This window comes from Pelophylax lessonae (assembly GCF_965119305.1).
Source record: "Pelophylax lessonae genome assembly, chromosome: 5".
Lineage (NCBI taxonomy): Eukaryota > Metazoa > Chordata > Amphibia > Anura > Ranidae > Pelophylax > Pelophylax lessonae.
Window position 1 is genome coordinate 506716619 of NC_138772.1, and position 16845 is coordinate 506733463.

Here is a 16845-nt window from a genome sequence, read left to right on the forward strand (position 1 = left end):
CTCTAGCAATAATACACATTACGAGTTTGAAGCATGCATATAGGAATAATAAAAAAAGCAAAACCATTATAACAGTCATAGCGATATTTTTCAACCATGAGGATATTCCTCCAAATTCAAAATTCCCACTACCAAAAGGACTCCATGTCTTAGCAATATTCCTAGCTTCCTGTTGCAACTTGTCTACTTCTTTCCGGTGCTGTGCAATAATATCATAATAATCGGGTATCTCAACAGATGTATTGTGTATCCATGTGCAACATTCATAATCCTCCGTAACTTCACATAACCCAGTAAGAGCAGCACTCATGCTTTCTATGGCTAGGTCATGGAGCTCAAGTTGTTTCTTAATTGCCCTCACTTCTATATTTAATTTGGTAATGTCCCCTGAGTTCTTATCTAGGATGTCATCGAGAATTTTAGAGTAATTATTCAACCTTTTCATCATGTCTATTCCCCATCCGGTCCATGAGGGGAACCAGGCCCATACCATATCCTTTTCAAGGAATAATTCCCTTTTATTGCGGTGTTTGAGGGGGTACCTAGGATACATACTAGCTTCGAGGAGATGTCCTCCTTCGTTGTCTCCCACTACACCCATGATGGGAACTAGGGATGCGAGGTAACACCACCTTTGGGGTTCAATGGGGATCCAAGGGTGACAAATCTTTCCACAACAAATATAAGTACTGTTTCCCAAAGCCAGGGGACGTTTGTGAAGTAGTGCCATTAATTGATCATCATAACTGGACCAAGCTAAATTTGACAACAACTGTCCTACTGGGGAAGAGGAAGTGGAACTGGAGTTAAGAAAGTTCATTAGAGTGGCGTTTAGGGCTGGTTCTGAGGTGTGCCAGAAGGAGCTGTCCATCGAGGTCATTGAGAAATTAATCTTAGTTTGCCGGCACACTTCAGCTCCCTTGGTGGAGTTTCCCAACCTAAAACACCAGTCTGGGGAATGACTCCTACCAATAATTTGGAAAGTGAGGGTATCATTTGAGAGTGTTCTCGTGACATTGGTGAGGACAACAGGAGGTGTACCATTTAGGAAAGGGGTGAAGTTTAAAGGTATCGCTATTAGGGGGATTCTAGCGGTGCTAGGATGGAGTTTACTACATATCCAACATTTTTCATATCCGGACTTCTGGGCATATGCATATTTAAATTGCAACAATGACATTTTATCTGTAAGACTTTTTGAGCTTTCATCTCTCTTTTGTCTGTTATGTGCATTACTCTGTGTTGGGGTGTTGGAAGCTCTGCAAATGGCCTGTAGCCCTACCAGGTCTTCTGGATAATAAATACAGCTAGTGGTAACCCATACTACAGAGAAGACTGAAAATGATACGAGTCCCATAAGTAGCCAAAGTTTTCCAGAATCTGGTGCTATTAGGAATGTCATTTTTCTACAGGGTCAGGGCCGCCTGCCTCTGAAAAACCCCCTTTTCTTGACTATCCTGTTCGAGGTCAGAGTCGTCCACTCCCGTTAGTACCTCTCTTGCTTCTGGACCTTCCTGTTCAAGGTCAGGGCCGTCCGCCCCCGTTAGTACCTCTCTTGGGTCTGGATCTGGACTTGCTTCTGGGGGTGGAGCCTCCTTCACCAATTTCACTCGAGTAGCATGGATCCAGGCTTGTTGGTTCTCCACAAGGACAGCGATTCTGGTCACTGCGACTACCTTTGTCTTTTGGTCCAAAACGAAATCCGGCCTTGGTCTTGTGATGCTACTTCATCTCCTTCCTTCAAGTGATGGGTTGATACCTGTGAAAAGAAAAGAAAGGTGCGAGCAACTTTTTCGTTCCACTTGATTCAAAATTCCAATTTACTTTTTCTCAACTCGTCTTTGATTGTCCTATTTATCCTTTCCACTGTACCTGAATTCTGGGCAATGCAAATAGGAGCACTATTACGGGGTATACACGGTTTCCCCTCTTTGCAAATCAATCCTGTTTCAGGATTCCTTTGCAAAACAGGATAACACCAGTCCTCCAATTCCTCAGCAGTGGCTGAGGCCTGTAGATCTGTGATCAACTGGGCATCATCGGGGAGGATGTGGGTCAGGACAGGCATTTGTTTTAGGGCTCCTAAAGGTAACTGTTGTGCGGCTGCTTTTGCTATTTTGTCTGCTAGTGCGTTGCCCTTGGAGATGTCATCAGTACCTCTGGTATGTGCCCTACATTGAATGATAGCTAACTCTGAGGGTAACAACATAGCCTGAAGAAGGTTGGTGATGAGCTCTTTCATCATGTCTGCACGGGGTGAAGTGACACTTTCAATAGTTTCTAGGCAGTCATGTGGTTCTTTGGCCCATATCATCTGCTGAATCCATCTACTATTGACTAAAAGGAACTCTTATTTCTTCCCTGCTTTGGGCCTATATGTAAAAACCTATTTCTAGATGTTCATGTTTGGCATTATGTGTTTGTTTGTGTTGTTCCTAATACAGGTGATGCACCTAGCAACATATGCTTTCACTAATTTAGGCCTGTAAATGCAAAAAAAAACTTCAGTAATACTTCATATGTTCTTTCCCACCCCTGTGTCCTATTCCATCATACTAGGCAATAGACAGTGGGGCGCTAGCTGCGGGGATACAAGATCTCCCCTTCTTCTAGAAAAAGGCCACTCTCAACTTTTTCTAAACCATCACCTAATTCCTTAAACCTGTTCTGTAGCATGCGTTTGTAGCTCTAATAATGTGTGATCTTTTGGCCTGACTTTCAGCTCTACAACCAGGAACCATCTACAAAAACATCCTCTTCTCCCTCTATGGCTGTCTAGATATATTATGTCTATACAATCATGTTGTTGTGTAACACACCCTTTAATCCCAGTAACCCATTTAAAACTGGGGCCTACCTAGGGCAAAAGATGTGGCCATCCCTATTACCATCTCACAAGATGCTATGTTTGGAGTCACCTCAGGCATGCCTTAGACCTGGACTGCGACCATCTTTGGACAAAAACTATAGGGCAAAGTCCATCACCATACTCCTGGGCAAGTACACCTGTCATGGTCTTACAATTGTCCCTTGCATAAACACAAAACATTTTTCCATAATTTGGGAGGCCCAGTGCAGGCGCTACAACCATAGCATTTTTCAGATACATAAACGCATTCAACATTACTTGTGACATTTCTGGACCTGTGGCTTGTCTCAAAATGTTGTCATAAAATAGGAGCAGTCGGATCCATTGCAATCAATGATCCTGGTTTTGTGGGCGGGCAAGACCCACTGTGGGCTGGCAAGACCCACGTGACTGACTCTCCTTTTCCCCCTCTGTGAGAACAAAACCAAGGTAAACAACACTTTCCTGACACCATTGTCATTATTCCTGTGACACTTTGTGTCCACATACATGTACATTTCTCAATGAACTCACTCGCTCTGACTGGCCTCCACAGAGTGACTACATATGTTATCCACATATTGTAGCGGGACTGACTCATGAGCAGGTGTCCATCCCCTCTTGCGTGGTCTGGAGAACTATAGAGCAGACAACTAAAACTGTCTATTTAGCCCTGAGGCATTTCTACACCAGGTCAGTTACCTGGACTGATTATCAAAACAAGAAACAAAGATGGCTGTGTCTCCTCGTCCACTAGGACGGTAAAAAAAACGCATTACTTCAACCAATCACTGTAAAGTGGGTAGCATCGGATGGTATGGCTATCAGTAGAGATGGCACATCAGATACCACTTGCATACTACATACTTCAGTCAGATAAAACTAAAACTTTTTGGCTCTGTGCCAATCTTACTAAAAAAAAACTTTTTTATTTTTTTTCTTCTGCCAATCTAACAAAAACCTGTCCAGAGGTTCCCCTCCCTCAATAGAGGACTCCCCTAAAATATCACCCAAAAACTGAAATCAGATAAAAAGTTAATCTGATTTGAAACTTTTGGCTCGGTGCCAATAGGGTCCAATGGTCACACTAATTGCGGTAACCCTTTCTGTCCCAAAATAAATTTCATAACTTATAACAGTAATGAAAATATTTAAATTTGAACCCTTTCTTGGCAAGTAGCCAATTTTCAAAATTTTGCACCAGAGCTCCCTTTTACATTTAGGGACACAAGGGACCCATTTGTAAAATGTAATTTCTCATTATCTATAATTCTATAAAAAATAACCTCAAAATATCTTGCCGACTACGGCGAACTATGTTTTGCCTGATAAAAACTGTATTTGTTCACTATTATTACTCTTCCCAGAGGTTCCTATGCTTTATGCACAAATGTATAAATGGCAAAACTCCAAAAATTCCATAAAAAGATAATTGCATATGGTTGGCAATGCTGGGACGCATAGTCCCACAAGCTGGGACCCATAGTCCCACGAGCTGGAACACATAGTCCTATCAGGCTCCGCACAAGAATTGACCCCCTCCCTAGGAATGTGGGAACCGCCTCTCCCTAGAAATGTACCAACGTCAGGGTCAACGTCGTAGCTTCAAACAATTATATATATCTAACTTGGAAAATGAATATTCAGAACAACAAAAACAGGGGCGCCATGTTATCTTGTGAGGTAACACTATTTTAAATGTACCTTCGGCCAAGAGTCTGTCTAATGTATGCCTGACTTCATACTCCCTAACAAACTAAGTGGACACCTAGGTATTATTCTGAAACAGTGCCAAATGATTGAGTACTCTCCTGACTCTTCTATAATTGGTAAAGGGGGGGGGGTTTCTAAATGTCTTGGTGGGGATCCCATTGAAGGTTCGGCTTCTAATGTCTCTCCATTCCAGAATTCTTGTGATATGGAACTGCTAATCACTCCACAATCCACGAGAACTAGAAGATTCATGCCATCTACACAAAGTGAAATCATAGGCAGTTGTTGGTAATTGAGAGACACACGGGGAAATGCCGAGTCCCCGCCTTCTGGGCACCATCATTGTTGGTTATTAAAAGGGGGCCTATTCTGAGAATGCTCTGCTCTGCCCCTGAATCCCCCCTTGCCTCTTCCACTTTGATAGCGTCCCTGATAGGGTGTCTAAAAATATGTAGCAACGGGCTGTTTCTCTCTGGGGAGATCAAAACATCCCGCCGCATCCTTTTCTGTTGAGGCTTTCTGGAAACCATCCATGTCTTTGTTTGTCCAGTCTGAAACTTGCTGTTTCACAATCACCATGTATTGGGACTTTAAATTATTGATAAATGTCTGAATCATGAGGCTGTGCCGTTCCTTGGTGACACTTAAACCGGCCTCCTGATTCCATACATTTTTAAACCTTGTCCAAAATTCCAGGACGGTTTCACTTGACTTCTGCTTACAGGTGATTGCTGTGGCAAGTGAAGGATATAGACTAGCAATGGGGGCACCAGGGGCATATGAGGGTGGACATCCCGAATGACCCAGATGTGATTTTTCTGTATTTGAGCAGAATCTCTGTTTCTCCACGGCGTGGAGACCTGGAGCTTCTTTGCCTTTCAGGTTACTTTTCGGCCTTTTTGTCCTCTTGTCTGTTTTATTAATCTCTGTCCAGATTGCTAAATTATCGACCCACGGGTCTGTATACGTATATCCACCCGATACCCGGGTGACACACGCTTTGCATGTCTCCCCCCGGTTCAGGTGGGGGGATGTTCTTAGACTGACTTTTCCCCATTCCCAAGGATATCACAAATATCTCTCCCTGACAGAGAATATGTACAGATTACAAAGCTTTCTTTTCTGTGATATACCTGACTCTTAATATCTTCTAGGCTAAAACCTTTAATACATTTCACATAACAATGTATATTAATTCTTAATACTCTAACTTAAGGTAGACCGTTCTTCTACCTTAATTTACTTCCAGGAATATTACTCACCAAATATTCCTGGCCATTTACATAACAAGACAATAAACAAATACCAATATTCTCTCACTCAATAAGACATGTCTCTATGATTTACACATTCACATAATCACTTGTTACCATGGTAACCTTTTATGGTTTCAAAACCCTCCTTCAAGCCACTGATGTATATAAATTAAACCCATATACTTTTGGACTCGGGTGTCCCTTTTAGGACAAAGAGAAAAAAAACCCTTTCCGAGTCTTGACCAATACCTCCCGGGTACAGTGGCTATCAAGAAAGTTTTCCTACCATTATAGACAAACAATACAAATTATCTTATACTTCTATGCGACAGAGAAGGAAAGCTTAAAGATTTTTCAGACACAAAACGAGCAATTTCTCTAACACTTCTTAAGTCTCCCTGAGACTAAAAATATTTCCCTGAAATATTTCAATTATGGGTCTGTTGCGTGTGTTCCCGGAACACACCAACCCCCTTGGTTCAATTATGGGTCTGTTGCGTGTGTTCCCGGAACACACCAACCCCCTTGGTTCAATTATGGGTCTGTTGCGTGTGTTCCCGGAACACACCAACCCCCTTGGTTCAATTATGGGTCTGTTGCGTGTGTTCCCGGAACACACCAACCCCCTTGGTTCACTTTGATATGATTTTAGTCAGTGTCCCGCCCCGGAGCCACACTACAATCGGCCGTATAGAAAAGGATTTTTCTACTTACCGAATGAGCGTGGTTGTCCGCGAGGGATGACTTTCATATCCCGGCATACGAGCCCCCAGCTGTTAGTAACTGAGACCCCTGGTCTCAATGGTAGTCCCGGACCACCTATGGCTCCTTTGCTCGTTTTGTGTCTGGCAGGCCTGGGAGGCTGGTTTCTGGAAATAACACAGACGGAGACAGATGTATAGTGAAACCAAGCTCTCAGTTTATTATAGGCTCGTTGCGGCTTATATAGTAAAGATAAAGGCATATAATCATAGGTATAGGGCACTTGTTACGTTCTTATTGGTTAAACAGCTTCAGGAGACAAAAGGTCACCTTGGGGAATAATACCATATAGGACATATATCTCGTGTGACTAGAATCACCTGACACAGCCTTATCTCGAACTGCAGAAATTTTCCATGGTACGTAGGCACTTTTCATATCTTGTGTAACTAAGGTCACATACACACACAAACACACAGCTTATAAGACATTAATGCATACAAAATGGGGTAGGGACATACAAAATGGAGGACACATAGAATTTGATATCTCCCCATCTCCCACAGGTACCAATATTTAAAAAAGGGCCGAGATATATCCCGGGTAACTATAGGCCGGTCAGCCTAATATCAGTAGTCTGCAAGATTTTGGAGGGGATGTTAAGGGACCACATACAAGACTTTAGTAATGAAAACGGTATTATTAGTAGTAATCAGCATGGATTCATGAAAAATCGTTCTTGCCAAACCAATCTATTAACCTTCTACGATTAAGTGAGCTGCCACCTAGATAAAGGTAAGCCTGTGGATGTGGTGTATCTGGACTTTGCAAAGGCCTTTGACACCGTTCCCCACAAACGCTTACTGTTCAAACTAAGGAAGGTAGGTATGGACCATAAGGTGAGTACCTGGATAGAGAACTGGCTCCAGGGGAGAGTCCAGAGGGTGATGATTAATGGGGAGTACTCGGATTGGGCGGGAGTGGAAAGTGGGGTCCCTTAGGGTTCTGTCCTGGGGCCAATCCTGTTTAATTTATTCATAAATGATCTAGAGGAGGGGATATCTAGTACAATCTCAGTATTTGCGGATGATACTAAACTAAGCATGCCAATACCTTACAAGCGGACCTGAACAAAATAATGGGGTGGGCAACTACATGGCAGATGAGGTTTAATGTTGAAAAATTTAAAGTAATGCACTCGGGGGCCAGAAACCAGAAAGCAAGCTACTCACTAGGGGGGGAACCTCTGGGTGAATCTAGGATGGAAAAGGACTTGGGGGTACTGGTGGACAACAGGCTTGGCAGTGGCATCCAATGCCAAGCCGCTGCAAGGAAAGCCAACAGAATACTGGAATGCATAAAAAAGGGGATTCACTCCAGAAATAAAGAGATTATTCTCCCGCTCTACAAGACTCTGGTCCGGCCACATCTGGAGTATGCTGTCCAGTTCTGGGCACCGGTCCTCAGGAAGGATGTGCTGGAACTGGAGAAAGTCCAGAGAAGGGCAACAAAAATAATTAGGGGAATGGAGGACATCAGCTATGAGGAAAGACTACAAGCACTGAACTTATTCCCTCTGGAGAAGAGACGATTGAGCGGGGATATGATATCAATGTACAAATACTGTACTGGTGACCCTAGCATAAGGAACAAACTATTCAGAGAAAGGAGATACAATAAGACACGTGGCCACTCACTAAAACTAGAGGAAAGGCGGTTTAACCTTAAAGTACGTAGGGGGTTCTTCACTGTCAGAGCAGTAAGGATGTGGAATTCTCTTCCACAAGCAGTCGTATCAGCAGGGAGCATCGATAGTTTCAAAAAACTATTAGATGGGCACCTTAAAGACCACAACATACAGGGGTATACAATGTATGGTTAACAGCAAACACACACACATCATAGGTTGAACTGGATGGACTGATGTCTTTTTTCAGACCTCACTAACTAAGTAAGGTGTTGGGCTCAGCCTCTTAGTTCCAGTGAAGGGAACTCCTAGGCCCTGTTCACACCTGAACGTATTTCAGCTCATAAAACGCTCATCTCTGAATTCTCAAAACGCCCAACAAGCAAAATCCCATTCATTTCAATGTCCCCTGTTCACATCTGAGCGTTTCATTGCCTGAAGCAAAACGCATGAAGCTCAAAAAAGTACATGAGCTTCTCTTTTGGCAGATTATAAGCGTTTTTGTTGTCAAGATGTCAATGCCTTCCTCCAAACACCTGCAAAAAAACGACAAAGAAATGCATGAAAAAAGCCAGAAAAAACACCTGAAAACGATACGCTCAGGTGTGAATGGACCTGTAAGGTGTCAGCATACCAAGACATTTTGGACAATTTTATGTTCCCAACTTTGTGGGAACACTTTGAGGATGGCCCCTTCCTGTTCCAACATGACTGCCCACCAGTGCACAAAGCAAGGTCCATAAAGACATGGATGAGTGAGTTTGGGGTGGAGGAACTTGACTGGCCTGAACCTCCTGACCTCAACTAGACTTGATTCCTAACCTCAACCCGATAGAACACCTTTGGGATAAATTAGAGTGGAAACTACGACACAGGCCTTCTCGTCCAACATCAGTGCCTGACCTTATGAATTGGCTTCTGGAAGAATAGTTTAACATTTCCATAGACAAACTGCTAAACCTTGTGGACAGCCTTCCCAGAAGAGTTGAAGCTGTTTTAGCTGCAAAGGGTGGGCCAACTCCATATTGAACCCTACGTACTAAGACTGGGATGCCATTAAAGTTTATATGCGTGTAAAGGCAGGCGTCCCAATACTTTTGGTAATATAGTGTATAATTAAAGAGAGAGAGAAAGAAAGAGAAAGACAGACGTCACAAAAATCAAAATTAATATATACGTATTTAGTCAGACCCTCCCTACTTAGGTACTTCCACTTCCTTTAGTTTGAAGAACTGTATCTGTATCTGCAGAACAGATGCAGGTAAGAATCTACAATTAATCATGAAACTAGACTGGCGTGGCGCAGCTGCATGTCCTGTTTGCAACTGCGGCAGACAGTCTTGTAGTTCTCAATGGAATACGAGTGCAGTAATCAGAGCAGTCATAGTTTATGGAATCTTCCTCCAGCTATCCAGCTGAGAGCCCACACAGAGGTCCAGGCAGAGAGCTAGGGGAAAAATTTGCAGGATCCCTGGTGCAATGCTTTGCAGGCTCCTATGTAAAAAATTAATAAATGCACATTCTTTTTCTGCAAAAAACATGTTTATTTATTATTATTCTTTTTATAAATGTGAATCTAGCATTTAAAGCTATAGAGTGCACTGGATTGGGAGAAGGACAGGACAGTATTACTCACTACTCAAGCACCACTGGGCCACCATGCCTCTAACTTAGTGGTCTCCAAACTGCAGCCCAGGGGCTAGATGCAGCCCATTGCTTACCCTTGGGGTACTATTCCTCCCTCTGACACCAACAATGAGGCCATAATTCGTGCCACTGACACAAACAATGGGGCACTATTCCTCCCACTGATACCAATGAGGGGCACTATTCTGCCTGCTGACACCAACGATGGGGCACTATTCATTCCACTGACACCAATGATGGGGCACTATCCCACCCACTGATACCAATGATGGGCACTCTTCTGCCTGCTGATACCAAAGATGGGGCACTATTCCTCCCAGTGACACCAATGATGGGGCACTATCCCGAACACAGACAGCAATGATGGGGCACTATCCCGCTCACTGACACCAATGATGGGCCACTATCCCACCCACTGACAGCAATGATGGGGCACTATTCATTCCACTGACGCCAATGACAGGGCACTATTCTGCTCACTGACACCAATGATGGGGCACTATTCTGCCCACTGACACCATTGATAGGGCATTATTCCGCCCACTAACACCAATGATGGGGTGCTATTCTGCCCACTGACATCAATGATGGGGCAATATTCATTCCACTGACACCAATCATGGGGCACTGTTCATTCCACTGACACCAATGATGGGGCACTATTCTGCCCACTGACACCAATGATGGGGCACTGTTCATTCCACTGACACCAATGATGGGGCACTGTTCATTCCACTGACACCATTGATGGGGCACTGTTCATTCTACTAACACCAATGATGGGGCACTATTCTTCCCACTGACACCATTGATGGGGCACTATTCCGCCCACTAACACCAATGATGGGGCACCATTCTGCCCACTGACACCAATGATGGGGCACTATTCGGCCCACTGACACCAATGATGGGGCACTATTCTTCCCACTAACACCAATGATGGGGCACTATTCCTCCCATTGATGGGGCACTATTCCGCCCACTAACACCAATGATGGGGCACTATTCCGCCCACTAACACCAATGATGGGGCATTATTCCTCCCACTAACACCAATGATGGGGCGCTATTCTGCCCACTGACACCAATGATGGGGTATTATTCCTCCTACTAACACCAATGATGGGGCACTATTCCGCCCACTAACACCAATGATGGGGCATTATTCCTCCCACTAACACCAATGATGGGGCATTATTCCTCCCACTAACACCAATGATGGGGCACTATTCCTCCCACTGACACCAATGATGGGGCGCTATTCCACCCACTGACAGCAACAATGGGGCACTATTCCGTTCACTAGCATCAATCATGGGGCACTGTTCCTCCCGCTGACACAAGCGATGGGGCACTATTTCTCCACTGACACCAACGATGGAATATTCTTGTGCCCACTGACACCAATGATGGGGCACTATTCCGCCCACTAGCACCAATGATGGGGCACTATTCCTCCCACTGACACAAACTATGGGGCACTATTCCTCCACTGACACCAATGATGGGGCACTATTCCGCCCACTAACACCAATGATGGGGCACTGCTCCTCCCACTGACACAAGCTATGGGGCACTATTCCTAACCCCTAAAGATGTGTCATTGTTACTCCTACTGACACCAGGACATTTTCTACTCCCACTGGTCACAGTCTGACCCCCCCAAAGTCTGAAGGACAGTAAACTGGCCCCTTCCTTAGAAAGTTTGGAGGCCCGATCTAACTGGTTGGGTTCACAAAATGCCTTTGTCTGAACTATTTCAGACAGAAAAAGATCAAACTTTATTAAAATAAAAAAGTATCAAAAAGCAATCAAAGCACATAGATGTGGGAATTTAGGAGAGTTTTACTCTGTTGCAGGGAAATCAGTCCTTGGTCTACTGGGAACAACTTTGGTGCCTAATCAGCGTGTTTCTCCTCATTCCTGTGCGCATACTAATCAGTCAGGTGGAAATAAATTCAGATCAAATATGTCAGACCCCAGAGAGTAAATATAAATTGCATGTATTACCTCAACCAACGTCCTGAACCCCAGCATAAATTCATATGGAAATTACAGGCTAAATGCTCTTGTTTCTTTATTCGGCCTGTGAAGGGGTTTATGTAATGAACTCAGTTTATTTTCCATAAAGAAGGCCATGTCCTTCCATTAATTACCACTCTTTCTCTGGAGGTCCAATTCCCACCATGGACTTTATCTGTGTGGAGTTTTCTATTTCTTCTCTGTGTACTAGTGGGCTAAAGTTAACCACTTCAGCTCCAGGAGATTTACCCCCCTTCATGACCAGGCCATTTTTTGTGATACTACACTGCATTACTTTAACTGACAATTGCGCAGTCGTGCGACACTGTACCCAAATAAAATTGATGTCCACGAATAAAGCTTTCCTTTGGTGGTATTTGATCACTTCTGCAGTTTTTATTTTTTGTGCTAGAAACAAAAAATATAATACAGACAATTTTGAAAAAAAAAAAAAGTATATTACAGAGATGTATAGTAACTAAGTAGAACTACTTCACTACTGTACTTAAGTACCGAAAGGCGGTATCTGTACTTTCCTAGAGTATCATTTTTTTCTCCTACTTCCACTTTTACTTCACTACATTTTTTCAATGATTTCAATACTTCTACTCCAATATTTTTTTTTTTTGTGCTGCATAGTTACTCGTTCCAATTATAAAAATTACCACTGCCAGAACAGTAGATGGCAGGTTTCATGAAGCTCAAAACATGTGTATTATCAGCGCATACGAAAATAAAAGCTACTGTATATATAAATAAAAGCTGCATTTGAAATAATAAAAAACAATATGATGTGCAAACGTTTGACTTCTTTCTTTAATAACTACATAACACAGTACTTGTACTTTTACTTTCAGTACTTGAGTAGCAAAATTTTTTAAAAAACTACTTGCAATACTTAAGTACAAAAAATGTTGAATACTTTAGTACTTCTACTCAAGTCACTTTTTGATCGAGCACTTCCACTTCTACTCAAGTCACTTTTTGATCGAGCACTTGTACTTTTACTCAAGTATGGGTTTCGAGTACTTTATACAACTCTGTATATATATATATATATTTCCTCTCTGCTGTTAAACATATCCAATAAAAAAAATTAAAAAAATCAAATTTCTTCATAAATTTAGGACAATATGTATTCTGCTACATATTTTTGTTTAAAAAACTCCCAATAAGTGTATATTGATTGGTTTGCGCAAAAGTAAGATAAATTTATGGAATTTTATTTTTTTTTATTTTTTTTACTAGTAATTGTGGCAATCAGTGACTTATATCAGGACTTCGACATTGCGGGGGACAAATTAGACACTTTTTTGGGGACCAGTGATATTATTACAGTGATCAGTGCTAAAAATATGCACTGTCACTGTACGAATGACACCGGCAGGGAAGGGGTTAAACATCAGGGGCGATCAAAGGTTTAACTGTGTTCCTAGTGCGGGCCTTCTAACTGTGTGGGAGGTGCTTTTACTGTGGGAAGAAAGAGATCCGTCTTCTTCTTTGTAGGAACACAGGATCACAGTGTTCCCATGTCACAGAATGGCGATCTGGCTTGTTTACATAGGCAGATCGCCTGTCTCCAGAATGATCGTCGGGTACCGGCAGACATTGAGTCGACCGGACCCGCTGAATGGCCCCAGCTGTGTCCAATCACAGCGGAAGTGAGTTGCCAGCAGTGCACGTGTGTGCCCCAGACCCAGAGCTGCAGAATCACTAACAGGTACGTGATTCTGTGCAGATGTCGGCAACAGGTTAAGCTGCATGTAGGTAAAGAAAATACAAATTATTGCAGCTCTGCATTCATTAACACATAATTCAATTTATTGTTTTATTTTTAGGTTGACTTGGTATTATGCGCTTGTTGCTCCTGTACAGCGGAGCTCCGACTAGGAGAAAGAGAAGCAGCTAAAGGAGCATTCTGATAGAACGAGAGAGAGCAGAGTGACAAAGATGAATTTGTCGGTCTGCTTCTAGAGGAGAAACCTGAAAGTATTACAGAATTGCACCAGAAAAACAATCAGGTCCCCTGCTTTGCCAAACAGAGCTGTTCTGTATGGTGGAGCTGTGTACATCTCAGGACTGGATGTGATTTATAAAAGCATAATGCAGTTGCTGCAGTAGGATTCTTATAACTTTGCTATGAAACAGACTTGAATAGCGTGATTAGGTTGTACATACCTTCTTCTTTCCCAATATAGACAGAATCTCCCAGCTTAAAATGGTTGTAAAGGCACAGGGTTTTTTTTACCTTCTGTAACCTTATGTGTGCAGCAGCCCCCCAATCCCCTATTACTTACCTGAGCCACCTCTCGATCCAGGGATGTCCAAGAAAGCCTTGCCTCTCCGGGGACTTACACTCCTGATTGGCCATTGGCAATGGCTCCCTCTGCTGTCAATCACAGCCAGTGAGCCAATCAGGAGACAGAGGGGAAGGGGGGCTGTGTAAATAGACACACAGAGCAGCGGCTTGACTCAGGTGCCCTCATAGAAAGCTGCTTGCTGTGGGGGCATTCGACAGGAGGGAGGAGCCAGGAGCGCCAACAAAGTACCCGAGAAAAGGAAGGGTGCAAAACCACTGCACAGAGCAGATGAGTAAAACTTGTTTGTTTATTGAAAAAAAATTAAAGCTTTACAATCACTTTAATTTCTTATTCACGGACTGCCAGCAAGAATACAGTTTGGTTTGCCAATGGAGTGGCATGGATCAACCTTGTATTAAATGTGTATTTGCAAATTAATTTTTTTTGTTTATAATTCACAAAACCCATGAGGGGAAAATATGAAACAGATTAAAACAATGGGGCTTTGCACATACCTCACCAGTGTTATATTAACAATATTATAACACCAAATTCCAAAAAAGTACAATTTTATTAATAGGAAATCTAAAATCCAATATTATTGTATTATATAAAGCCCAAAAAACTTGGGTCAATTCGGTGAAAAGGAAACATGTCAACTTCTATCTACGTGTTTTGTGAATTTCTTTGCTTCATCAGGACATTTAGTAAAGCTGTTTTCATGCATAGAATGACAATCATCTGTCAAAAGATTAATAAACATTACAATTAGCCAATATATAATGCTAACCATTTTTGATTGGAAAGAGATTAGAAAAAAATTCTAATTAGAATCATTTCTACAGTAAAACCTGTCTAAGGCTGGGCATACCTGGGTCAGATTTTGGCTGCTGACTGATCCAAATGAATTGAATGTATTTCCCCTCCGTGCATTAGAGGTGAATGGGGAAATCCTCGCTGCTGCGCCATTGTATTCCTTACAGCAGGGACCCGGCTGTCAGAATACACTGATCAGCACTGCAGCTGATTGGCTGTAGCCACTGATTGAATGAACATTTTCCAACATTGCTTTAAAAAAAAAGTTGATCTTTTGTTCGACTTCTGTCTAGCAGGAACGGCCATAGAGGGTTCGAAATTTGGCCAGTCACTGCTGAACCGTTACTGAAGAGATTTAATCATGTTATCATTTGTCATGTTATATTTTGAGACACTAAATGAGGAAATACAGGTGTGTAGGAACTACATCCTTCCCACATAACCACCCTGCTCGGTGCTCTTAAGGTTGCCAACACCATGACCTCCAACGTACCAGAATAAGGGAAGGGATGGTCAGTACTCAGAATATATCGAAAAAATTATTTTCCATTCCATGGCCATGATTAAGGATTAAAGCGGAGTTCCGGGCACAAAATCGATCTTTTTTTTTTGTGCCCGTCCGCTTGTTCTCCTTCACCTGAAAAGGAATTGGATAGTTAGGTTTTTTTTTTTTTTTTTTAATACTAACCTTGTAATTGAAGATCGAATATACTCACCTATTCTTCACTTCCTCCCTCTGAGCCGCGGCTCCGTCGTCACTTCCTGTCTTGCGATGATTCCTGGGAGCTGAACGTCATCGTTTCCAGGAATCAATGCGACGGCACCGGCCCCGCTCGTCACTTCCGGGGCAACGCACCAGAAGTGACGAGAGGGGCCGGTGCAGGCGCATTCTGGGAGAAGAGGACGCGGAAGAAGACGCAGAAGAGGACCGCGCCGTCTTCAGCTGCCCACAAGAGAGATGGGAACGCTGTGGAAGAAATTTTATAAGTGAGTATTTCTTCTTGCAGGTAAGTGCGAACCGGGACAGATCAGAGGCTAGTCATTGTGGAATGTACTAGCCCTGACTGTCCCGGGGGTATGTTCACTGAAAAATGTTTTCTGTGCCCGTAACTCCGCTTTAATGTCCCAAACTTGTAGGCTGTTTTTACAGCATTGTACATGTCTTTTCATTAAAGGAATAATATTTTTTGGATGTCATCCTGAGTGCCAACCATCCCTTTCCTTATCCTACTGCATGAGGGAATATCTTCCAAACGAGACACAGAAAAAAAAAAAGTGTGAAGTGTTCTACCTACTTTATGTAAATATGCAGTATATAACGAGCCTTCCTTTTTCTTTTTTTTCACAGAGACTTCAGATGACTCCAGAAGAATTTTAAATGAAGTCACACGGAATGTTTTTGACAATTTCCCCTTCCATTCGGTCACTATACAAGTTGAACCATTGGAGGAACAGAATCCTGAGTGTATGTTCTGCTATGAGCCCAATGACTGAGCCAAACGTCCATGAAAAATGGGATTGTTCTACATCTGCTCTACGTCCTACCTACAATAAGAGACTACAGACAATAAACTTGTGAAATGCCTAGGAATCCTTTGTTTACGGGTCCATCTATATCATCAAGCAGCAATGACCTACCTTCAGATGGATGGAATACCTATTAGGTCTTGGGTTACTTATGGACATTTCAGATAATTGTATTTGGTGTATTTACAATGAGGAATGGTTCCAGATTTAGTCATATAGACACCTATTAAAGATTCTGGTCATTTGTAAAGCTCCTTTATTTTTAATGTGTGGACGGGTTAATAGGACCAGGCCAGACCACATCTTCTTGGAATTTTTTAGCTTTAT

At 42.7% G+C, this 16845-nt stretch overlaps 1 protein-coding gene across 1 annotated transcript in view; it reads left to right on the forward strand.

Annotated features, from left to right (window-relative positions):
• The window catches only part of SLC30A8 (solute carrier family 30 member 8), a 118698-nt gene extending 102084 nt beyond the window's left edge, over nucleotides 1–16614 (forward strand). The window contains exon 9 of the mRNA XM_082259567.1: nucleotides 16340–16614. Within this exon, the coding sequence (XP_082115693.1) occupies nucleotides 16340–16485 (146 nt within the window). The 3' untranslated portion in view covers nucleotides 16486–16614. The remainder of the gene's footprint in view (nucleotides 1–16339) is intronic.
• The last annotated feature ends 231 nt before the right edge of the window (nucleotides 16615–16845 follow it).